The following is an 11,557-nucleotide window of genomic DNA, read 5'->3' as shown; positions in this document are numbered from 1 at the left end:
CAAGTGAATGTTCTACATGCTTTTTTCATTTGCATTTTTTTGCCTAATGAAGGGTAAAAGTTGAAAATGCAACTATTAGGAGAATATTCAAAGCACTGAAATTGAACTCTTTCCTCTTGTAAGGATAAGAGGAAAGAACGTCTCTGAGCTTATTGCCTATTGAATAATTCATTTCTGCATAAGTACAATAAAATCAAGCACACTCAAGGACTGAAGGTTCTGCAAGGATGACACCTCCTAATATAGTCTCTGCTGAGATTTCCAAGTATTTGCTCTGTTTTAATATCTCCCACACAATGGGTCTGCATTCTACTTGTCTTGCCTGGAAGTAGTCATATTTGGTATTGTGCTTAATCCCTGTGCAAGAATCTGCAATCTGAAGAGATCTATAGTTTATACTAGGTGCCCAGTGGCCTTTCTGTTCCTTCCCTATTGTCTCTGAAATCATTGAAATCACCTGCAGTAATGGAGCACAAACCCTAAGAGATTTTACGTCTTAAGACTCTCACTTAAACAATTAAGAATAAGGGAGAAACAGGCTACTTTGATATTCATATAGCTGAAGGCAACAGAAACCTATCTCACTTATGGATTATGAAGAATATGAAGGTATATGAAGGGAACAGGATCATTGTTAGGCATGTTAATGCAGTGGCTAGGTGGGGAAAAGGATTCTGGAAATGCCTAGAAATAGCTTCAAATACCAAGAATTATATTGAAGCAAATAACTCTGGAATGGACTCTCACTTGGCTGCCAACACTTAGCAGTCCAACAGAGCAATTATGTTGATACAAATAGCAATTGCCAGCAGTATTTATTTGTTAATAGTTTCAACACAGTTCAAAGCTACTGACAATAAAACCCAACTGATTTTGTCACTGTCTGGTATTTTTTGTCATATGGACATAGAATGATTTTGGATGTAATGGAAAAACTCATCAGATACGGACAATACACTCCTACATGTGGCCTCCGATGGAGGTCTGCATGAACAGGTTAAAGTGACCAGTTGTTTTAACAAATTGTGCCAGACTGGAAATCAAGCCAACAGGGCCTTATTGCTTTAGCTGGTTCTGTCTTATTACACTGTGATGATATTCCCAAAAATTAGTTTAGGAAAGTATTTTGGGTAGAATAAAATAAATGTGTGACAGAAAATAACATTCTTTGTTTTTAAAATTTCAAAAAATGGCTACTTTAGCTTTTTCCAACTCTACATCCTCCAGATGTAACTGATGACAACACCCATACAAACCAAATCACATTTGTGCAAATATTTACTCCATTTATGCCATAACATGCTATATAAAGTCTACAATTAAAACTATTACAAACACTCTTTGGTTAGTGGTAGTAATTGGGATCAGAATTTCTGTTGCTAAGTGACGCTATAGTAAAGTACAATTGTCATCGCTTAGTGATGGCAATCCCAGCACTTGCCATTGCTAAGCATGGAGGTCATTAAGCAAGTCACAGTCAGGGAAGATGTGGTACAAGGTGTGTTGTAAACATGGTGGGTCTGGGGGTGGCTGCTGCCAGGGCAGGGGTTGCATGAGCGGCTGTTGCCGGGCAGGGGAGGGGAGGGTGCATGTGGTTTACCAGAGCATCCAGTGGACTTCCCCTTTATTTATGCAAGACGCTGCAGTTGTTTTGACAACCAGTTGCCGAGCACCCAGATTGTGACCAAGTGAACACAGGGATGATGCGATGGCTAGAACTTCAAGTACCATTCATTCACCACCACCGTAACTTGTGGAAAGAATGTTCATTAAATTAAGACTACCTTTACCCCTTCCTGCTATACATCTGTGTTCAAATTTGAATTTGTCAGATTCAGCCCTGCCACTTAGGCAAATGAAGAATAAATGAAAGAAAATTCCCTGGACTTTCACTCTTGCAGCAAGATGTTTGAGATTGCTGAGCATAAAGAGGTGGAGAAGGCAAAAAAATATTTTGGGACAATATTTCCGTTATTCAACAATTTAAAATCCCTAACTGCAGTGCTGTGACCGGAAAGCTGTGGTTGATGAACTTCTACTTACCATCAATTTTTAACATCACAGGAGCCCTTATAAACTGCACCTTAATTTGAATTACAGCACTCTTACTAGAATGTTAACATCTTAGAAAATAGTTGCAGTGTATATTTGAACTACACCTGAAGTTTCTACATTTACAGGGAACACAGGACTTGTCTTCTTTCATTACTCATCCTCTTGTTACTTCTGTATCCATGGATAGTCATGGGGGAAGGCAAAAGACAAATTGGGAATGTGATACCACAAAGCAAAGCTCACCTCTTTTGTATGTGCATCTTGGCATTGCATGCCTTCTCCATAAGGAAAGTGACTTGCACTGTAATATCACAACAATATGTTTATCATTTTGACAAAACCTACACACACACACACACGCACACACACACTTCCAAAAAGCTGTTATCATTTGAGGGACTTTGATTAAAAGTCAGTTGTTCTAGGACTATTTGTGGTGATATCCATGATTTAGTAATGTCTGACACTTATGTTTCTTTATTTCATACTTTTTCTCTAGTATGCTAGACGATGAGCCAAAAGCTTTAAAACTAACTGTTTTATCTATAATGTCTGAATTTGGAGAATTATGGTTTGTTCAGCTGTGACCTGAATCTTACTTACTATTAAGCTAGAATGGATAGTTCCATGCCTTATGGTAATTCAAAAGCAAACAAACCACATTACTGCTTAGGTTTAGTACAATTTCAGCCCATTGATTAGTGAGAATTTCTTAAAACTTAAAACAATATTGTGATCATTTTTCCCTTTTAATCATAGTTTAATAAACCACAGATTCATGAGTTTAGTAGCAAAAATATGGTAGCTGATTTCAAAGTAAAAACATTGGCTGGACCTTGTCACATATAGAAAAAAATAGCTTCCCATTATTCATAAACAGGACCATAAGTCAACAAGCAGGAAAGTCATTTAAATTAATCTGCCGTAACAAAGAAGACACTACATGGTGAGGTCAAGCAACTTGATACCACCTGTTTAAGGTTTTAAAAGTCAAATTATATCTAAGCATAAACATCTATGAGCATTATGAATATCATTTCTGTTAAAATCCATAAAGCTTTTAATTTATTTTGTAGCAAATTATTTACTTTGTACAGCTCACTCTTGTTCCATTTGTACTCTAATAGTTTTTCCAGCTTTCCAGTGGAAAACAGTTGCAAATTCTGATAAAAAACCTTAAATTATATAATTATGATAGTGTATAAGTGAAACCTATTCATGGAGAGCAACAGGGTAGGGTTTGCCTAACTAACTTTGCTTTCAGAATTTGGCGGATGAGTTAGGGTTGCGCGAATTAGAAGTTGGTTTTGTGATATGCAATGAAAGGAGATTTGGTAAATGCAAATATGTGATATCTGCTGTGTCAAGGACAGTTTGAAGCCTTGGGAATACATTAAGGCCTCCCCTTTTACTGTCCCACCCTGCCTAGAAAAAAAAAATCCCTCATTCATGACATTTACAAATTTCAAAGCATACAACACACAAGAGTTGAACTTTATCAGGTAGAGGGGCTCAGGTGCCATTTTTTTTTTAAAAAAAGACATACCTTAGAAATATTTATATAAAACTTGCCCCACCTATGTCTCCTCGGTGTCTACTGGAGACTGAAAGTAGATTCTATTAACTTGGAATGGTATTTCAGATAAGAAGGTCAGAGATCGGTCAGAAAAAGACCTTTGTTATTTAGAGCTTCCTATGTCTTACCTTTGGGGCAAAGAGTTTCGGAAATCACTTAACAGCATTTTTGTACAGGACAAGCAACAATGTATCATTATGCGCTTGAGGTAAATAAAAAAATTAAATTAATTGCTATTTTATTTCAGTCATTTCTCAGTATTTCCTAACTATTATCCAACAGGAATTTTTCTTTAGTTCTGTAGCACATGAAGGCCAGCGTTTTCACTGTATTTTCCACTAAAACCAAGAAAATTTCTCTAGAGTTATCCTACACCAGGCATGTAAAACTGGCAGCCCACAGGCCGGATGCGTCACATGCAGGCCAGGCCCACCCAGTTCCGCAAAGGGGAAAAATGTCACGATACATCAAGTAACGGCAACGTGACATGGCGAGTTTGACACCTGTGTCTTAAACCATTTATACTTCACCAGTATCTGCCTGAAATGAGCAGATTTCCCCTCCTTTTTCCCCTTGCATATTTAGCAATATCTTTGAATCCTCCCTGTTATTCTGTTACCCCAGTCCCTGTAATTACAATAAATCCTCGGTTGCATAGGGACTACAAGCCCCAGAATTCCGTATCAGTGCTGACATATTTGTACCCTCCAGATGTATGGCCCAGCTAATATTGTCCATTAGTAAGCTAGATAGGAATCATAAGTTGTAATTATAATATGTAGTTGCTTTGTGAGATGGGTAGCTATGTAATTAGAGATAGTTAAATAAGAATCAGAAAGGAATCTGACCAAATAAGGCTATGATAGGTAACATACTGATCTTATAAAGCAACTAGACTTTCCAAATTTTGCTAGTTACAGCCTCAGCTTATCTTCACTTAACTGACATACTATCTTTTGGTCAACATGAGCCCCTCCAAAAGGATCAGTCTTTTAATATTACTTTGGAATAAATGATAAAAAATGGGATACCAATATATATTTTGAGTTCTGTTGCTCTGATTGTCTATAAATTTAAATTAGATACATGTTTTTTTAAACATACAACCAAAGGTAATTAGGAACAATACTAGAACCTTTCTACGATATGTAATTTTCTTGTCTTTATGAATAAAGAAATTAATGCTTTGTATTGTATTTCCTCTCTTCAGGCGTAATGATTTGCTAAGATTAATGCCACTCTTTTATACAATCTGTTTTGTTTTCAGAAATACATTTTTCTTGATAAAATCCTTTCCTTAACCACAGGGTCCATTCAGTAAGAATCTAAACAGTAACTACTGTACTTTCAATCTTAAGTGAAACAGACATTTAGACATACAGTTAGAATTAATAATTCAAATGAGTAAATAGTACTATTCATAAAAAGAAAGCACCACGCAAGTATCAGCTGAGTCATAATCCTACTGTGGATGGCTGCATAGGTTTTCTCCTCTTGAAAATGAAAAAAGGCCACTTGGTTTAATAGCCATATTGGGTAAAATGTGTGCCAGAAACACATGGTTTTCAGAAGCAAAAATAGTTTGAGCAATCAATGTCAGCAAAATCTGTTTGTTCCTATTGTAAATAATGTTCAACTTATTTATATTGTGTTAAAAATTACAGTGAGAATTTTAAAATCCTAACCCAGTCTGTACTGTAATAATTATAAACATACTTATTAGACTTGCATATACCTACCATTGCTGGAAAAATGAACATGATGTCTTTCAAAGAACTATAAATCTTGTACATGGAAGAAATACTACAGAGATCAACAGTATGATGTTAATTATTTTAGTTTAGCCAGACTGCAAGTTGCCACATTTATTACAAAATGTTTTAGCACTAATGAAATAAATTATTTTTCAAGTTGTAGCTTCAAATATTTTATCTTTTAAATTGTAGAAAAAACATTTGCCCACATTGTTAAATGACTATAAATTCAAACATATTAATATATAGAATTAAATTAAAGTTTTAAATGAAAAAAACCCAGAATTGGATAAGTTTTATTGATACCCATGCCACCATAGGTTTAAAATATCTAAATGTAGCAACATGGAAAAAGGCTAGATCAATGTAACAAATACAGTTTTATAACGTTAAAAAAGTGAGCTGTGATTTTGATAATGAAAGAATTAATGCTACAAACACATGAAACAGTTGGTGATAAGCTACAGTACATTTTATTTGACAGCTGCCTAAATTTTCCTTTCATCTAAGAGGTTTTTGAACAATCCCATGACAACCAAGCAGACAGTAGATTTATCTCTGTTGCCTCATAAAAGTTGCCTGGGCTCAACTCTTAAGAGTAAATCAGAAGAATAAGCTCAGCTTTATGAATTGGTACAATCCATTTATTAATAGAGACACCTATTTCATATTTCAAAAATAAAACAGAGGTAACATTATATTTACTTCTAAAACCTAAGTCAAGTATGCTAGTCTACTGAAAACAAAGTTAAACAGTAGATATAGATAGGAACTGAGTAAAATTATAGGCCTATTGAGAATGATTTCTCTCTTTTTGTTTTGTTTTCTTTAAACTTGTTAAGATGAATTAAGAATTCCCTCTTTCGGTCTTTTAAAAACGAAATGTAAAATATTGGCACTGAAAAAGCTCTGAAAATATTTAGATCCTGCTTTTCCTCCTAAGGATTTCCAAGGTTAACTACAAACTAGCAAAAAAAAAAAAAAAGCACGCACCAACTTCCTCTACAATGTAAAATAAAAACTGGTAATAAGAATATTTTAAAATTCCAAAGTGAAAGCTCTATTTAGAAACTCCATCCTAAAAATGAAGGTTTTTACCAACTTCCTTGAGAGTATTAATGAGGAAGTAAGATATATCTCTTACTCCACCTCCTTTTTACACAGCTCCTCCCTTTTATCTTTTACAATAAGAGTTGTTTTTAACCTGGGACTCGGAAGAGGCAATCATTAACTACCTGTTTGCAAACATCAGTATCAACAATGTGGTTATTAATACAATAGGTAAATAATTTTCTTAATACATCATATAATATTTGGGGCATGGAAAGCAGATAAGACACTTTTTAAGAACACAGTCACTACCAGACAGACAAAGAGGGGTTTCTCTCCAAATATAGCAGATCTGCAATTCTGCTTGCTATAAAGAATTTGTATCAATTTAATGTTTGGTAGGACAAGATAGCTGGTCAAAATTTGAAAAAAATATTGCTTTGTCTTCTTGCGTTCACACTTGCGTTCACATTGAGAGAGAGGGAGAGAGGGACAGAGAGAGAGAAAGAGAGAGAGAACAAAATAATACCATAACAGAAGGGTGCTGTATCTGTGTTTAAAGAAGAGGTTGTTGGCAAACAGCACAGCTCACTTCTGCTGAAATGTACACAACTGATCTATGCAGCAGAGAAAGCTGGCACCCAGGGCTTACAACCTTAATTTGCCTGCTAGAAGGAATGGAGATTTACCTTCAGAGCACGTTCTTGATTGTTTTTAGCAGTCAGATGTCTAGGGTTGTTTGCAGAAGTCTGGTTCTGCTCTTTCATATGATGAAGCTCCTGCTCCAGCCGTTTGCACTGCAACGAGGAAAGAATCCCATTAAGTAAAGGAAACGGCGTGTATATGTGTGTGTACATACTCATACAGATATACACTCATTCATTCTAAAGAATATTGCACTGAAATCAGATTTCAAATGATTATTGGTCATTCTCTTGCTGGACAGTTTTGCAATCAAGGAAGGATTTATTTTATTGTAATTGTAGTGTAATGTTTACCATAGTACAAAATGTTAAAAAAAAAACATGTAAATTAATGAGGTAATTTTTTATCTATGATAGAAGGGAGACATACTTTACAATATCAGTATATGCATTGAAAATATATCTATTGTAAAATGTAAAAAATGAGAAGACATACTATTATGTGCAGCATATTGAAATACTAAACAGATTCTAGGCATTATACAAACTGTCTCATGCCATTTAAGATGGCAACTATAATGAGTATGCACCAAGAAATTAAACAGTCAAGAAGAAGGCTAAGAAATTGGATATATTCAGCCATCTAATTGAAATCAAATTTCTGGGTAACCTACTGAATGAAAATAATGATAGGATCTTTCAGAAAGAACTGGTGAATAGCCTGAGGACTCTCAACTCCTGCTAGAACAGCAAGTGATAACTGTGGCCCAAGTGCATCTTTTTGGCTGATGCACCAGTTGTTACAGTTTCCAAAGTAGAAGAAATACTCTACATGGGACTATCTGGAAGGTCCCCAAGAAATTATAACTACAGTAGTACAAAATTCAGCAGCCCAGAATTGTTGCAGAACACCAATAATGTGGGAACTGCATTGGTTGCCTGTTTGTTTCTAATTCAAACTGCATAATCAGATTGCTATGTAATCATCAATGATTGGATTGTGAATGAAGGAGCTGGCTTGACATGTATAAGTAAGTAAGTAAGTAAGTAAGTAAGTAAGTAAGTAAGTAAGGAAGGAAGGAAGGAAGGAAGGAAGGAAGGAGATGCACCCAATTACAAATTTAGCAATATCAGCTACAAAGTCAGGGTATAGGGTGGGGTTAAAATTGTCATCTGGGAGTCCTTGATGACTTTCTGATCCTCTGCTCTGCAGATCTGGTGGTGGTATAAACAGCTACTAAGACAGAAAAGCAGAATACATCCATGAATACCAAGAAGCAGTTAGAAGACACAATGAAACTTCTCAATTTCACAACACGTGGGCTGACTCAACCATATTTTTAGCTGGGAAACTGTGACCAAGCTAAAACCAAAAACTGCTAAGGATTTTCTGGAAGTTTGGCATTCGGACAATCAGCATCACTAGATATATAGAGATAAACTATTTTTACACCATTCAAAAGAGAGAATAAAAACCTAAGAAGGAAACAAAAAGATCAGAACACATTCTCTCCAGCAACTAACACCTAGATAAGCAGAGATTAACACCAGACAAACAATCAAGAAGTAAACAATACCCTAATCAAGGAATTACCAAGGAGAGAACCATACTCCCACAATACTAACAAGGCAGGCTATTGTACTGAATATAAACAGGGAGTGACCCGCACCCACCCATTCACTAGCACTAATGATGTTACCTACCTAGGTAATTAAACTTCTGCAAGCAAGTTTAGAGAGCACCAAAAACTTCATTGTTCAACCCTGAACAACTGTACTCACCGTTGTAAACTGCACCCAGTTTTATGTATATGTGTGCAACTTCATTCCACTCTCTTCCTAATGAATATTCTCTTTGAAAGGTTTTATATAACTCTACAAATAGCTGCTATACATGTCACTCTAAGCATTGTCCGGGATGTAATCCACTAAAAAGTTATCATAGGTTGCCCAAGAAACAGAACATAGATTATTTAGACAGTCCCTGCCTCCCCATTATAATGCAAACAGAATTGGTAGCTTCTTCTTTTGACTGTGGTCTATTTATAGTAAACATTTCACCCAAGATGAACAATACTTAGAATTACTGTATATATGTAGTTGGTTATTTTTTGGGGGTAGTTATAACCAGAATCAATCACATGTCCTGTATTTAGACCACATATTATGGGTAATTGGTTAGCAGATGCACTAGTCAGGGGCGGGATAGTAAAGGTAAAACTGTGTGCCCACTAGCAAACCTTTGTTGTTACATTCTTATGCCAACATAACCTTGTTCTGACTATTTTGCTTAAAATTATAAAACTACAGCGAGATACCACTGAGAAAGATGACAAAATACAAACTAGACCATACTATCATTAGATGTGTACAGAGCTGGTTGAACAATTCTACTTAGTGAATATTTTAATTATTATTAACCACCCAGATTGTGAATAAAATAAAATAAAATAAAACAAATATATGTCAATAGTTATAGGTATCAAGAGGCACACTGGATTCCATTCTGTGTACTATGTTCTTCAACGTATTTATGAATGTCTAGAAGAAAGACTTAGAAAAGATTATTTTCAAATTTGTTGATGATACAGAGATAGTACTATTATTATAGGATGATATCAAGATTTAGGAGGATCTCAACATGCTGGGATACTGAGCCGAAATTAGCAGAATGAATTTGAAATACGCGCTACATTTGGGTTGGAAAAATCAAAGATATGAAGTAAAGAATGTGGAGATCATATAAGGCAGCAATACATCAAAAAAAAATGTTTTATTTGTTATTGGTATTTCCATGCCTTCCAAACATTTCTAAAGGGCAAGTATTTTGGTAGATCGCAAGCTGAATGCAAACCAACTATGGGAGGTAACTACACCCCCCCCCCAAAAAAAACCAACCCCTACCCACACAAAACAAAAATAAGCAAAAAAACAAAGCAAATGCAATCCTAGGTTGCATTACTAGAAACAAATACTGTCATGATCAAGGTGTCATTATTCCTCTGTATTCTGCATTGTTCATGCTGCATCGAAAATATGGTACAAGGGAGAGAATCAAGGGAATTCTCCAAAAGAGAGAATCAAGTTAATAAGAAAACTGGGAGGAAAAACAGGAAAGGAATAGTTGGATATATTGGGTTTAATGTGTTGGGAAGACTAAAGGGACAGTTCATGTAGAAGATGGAATAGAACTCCTTAGAATTCTTCCAGAAAACAGTACAGGAAACAATTATTTTAAATTACAAGAAAATAAATTTCAATTAGGCATTGTGAAAATTAAATATTAAAATCCAAAATATATGCAATTTAAGCACCTTAATATTGATATTGATCAAACTGGGAAAAAAATCCCAGAATTTCAAATAGTTAAGATGCGATACTTATAGTTCTATATGCATATGGGCCAATCACTCCCTTCTTTCTTCATCTTGTAGGTCCTGCGTTTTGTGCATAGAATTTTCTATGCTGCTCACACCATTTTGCCATTGGCAGCCCTTCTGGATATGCAGCCTTTCGTGGGAAAGGGCTGTATAACCTGCTTCTAACAGTTATTTTAACGGGATTGCACGAACTATCTTTTCAACATGGCAGTAAATCCCACTGAAACCAGAGGGGTTTGGAAAGAAACCCATGCCATTAGCAAGAGAAATTAATGATGCTAATTAACAATGATGCAGGAGTAATGCTGTGGAGATGTATTGAATGCATTGAATACTGTATCTCAAGCAGACCGTGGTTCTTAAATGGTGTTGATTTATTTTTAAAATGTCTTTCCATCCAAACTGAGAGTCAACAGACATGACAGACTACAATTCTGTGCCCAACAAAAGAGAGTCTAACAGATTTAAACTACTTTTTATTATTCTCTTCTGCTACTCTTTATTTTCTTTTGGAAGATCTGCACATTAAGATAATTCATACCTCAAAGATTCCTAAAGGAAAGCAAGTATTTTTCACTGTGATTTTTTTTTAAAAAAACAGTCGTCTTCTTGTCCCAAATCCACCATGATTGCCTAAAGGGCAAATATCTCACCACTTGGATGCTACACAACTCTTTCCTTTGCAGACAAAAATAATATCAAACGCTTCCAGTCAAAACACAAACCAACCTTTGGTGTCAATGTGAGTTATGTACTTTGAATAGCAGATGTTTGGAAGCACTTATATTTATCTAAATTGATTTTATTCTTTTTCATGTAGAAGAAATGGATTTTCCCCCCTCTATTAAATGATGGGTCTAGATAGATTTATTTAATTAGGTCATAATTCTGAATTAAAGTTTTTTTAAAAAATGTAACAACTTTATAGTTCTGGCAAGCAGTCAACAAGAATGTTTAACTGATTATTTTTTCAGTGCTCAGATGTATTGAATCTCCTGGATTTCCATGAAAAAAAGAAGAAATGAAAAAGAGCTTTGGTAAAGGTCAGGCCCCAGGAACATCTGCTTTTTTAGAAATTTATATTTGATTAGGAAGACA

At 35.2% G+C, this 11,557-nt stretch overlaps 1 protein-coding gene across 1 annotated transcript in view; it reads right to left on the bottom strand.

The window, feature by feature from the left end:
- Window positions 1-7,103: 7,103 nt before the first annotated feature.
- The window catches only part of MIPOL1 (mirror-image polydactyly 1), a 105,189-nt gene continuing 100,735 nt past the window's right edge, over window positions 7,104-11,557 (bottom strand). Inside the window, exon 8 of the mRNA XM_087962543.1 lies at window positions 7,104-7,232. Within this exon, the coding sequence (XP_087818669.1) occupies window positions 7,104-7,232 (129 nt within the window). The remainder of the gene's footprint in view (window positions 7,233-11,557) is intronic.

The sequence above is a fragment of the Notechis scutatus genome, chromosome 1 (assembly GCF_049901735.1).
Source record: "Notechis scutatus isolate UNSWTSFEM ecotype Mainland chromosome 1, rNotScu1.2, whole genome shotgun sequence".
In the NCBI taxonomy this organism is placed as follows: Eukaryota; Metazoa; Chordata; class Lepidosauria; order Squamata; family Elapidae; genus Notechis; species Notechis scutatus.
The sequence above is the reverse complement of the archived record's forward strand: the minus strand, read 5'-3'. Positions and strand labels throughout refer to the sequence as shown.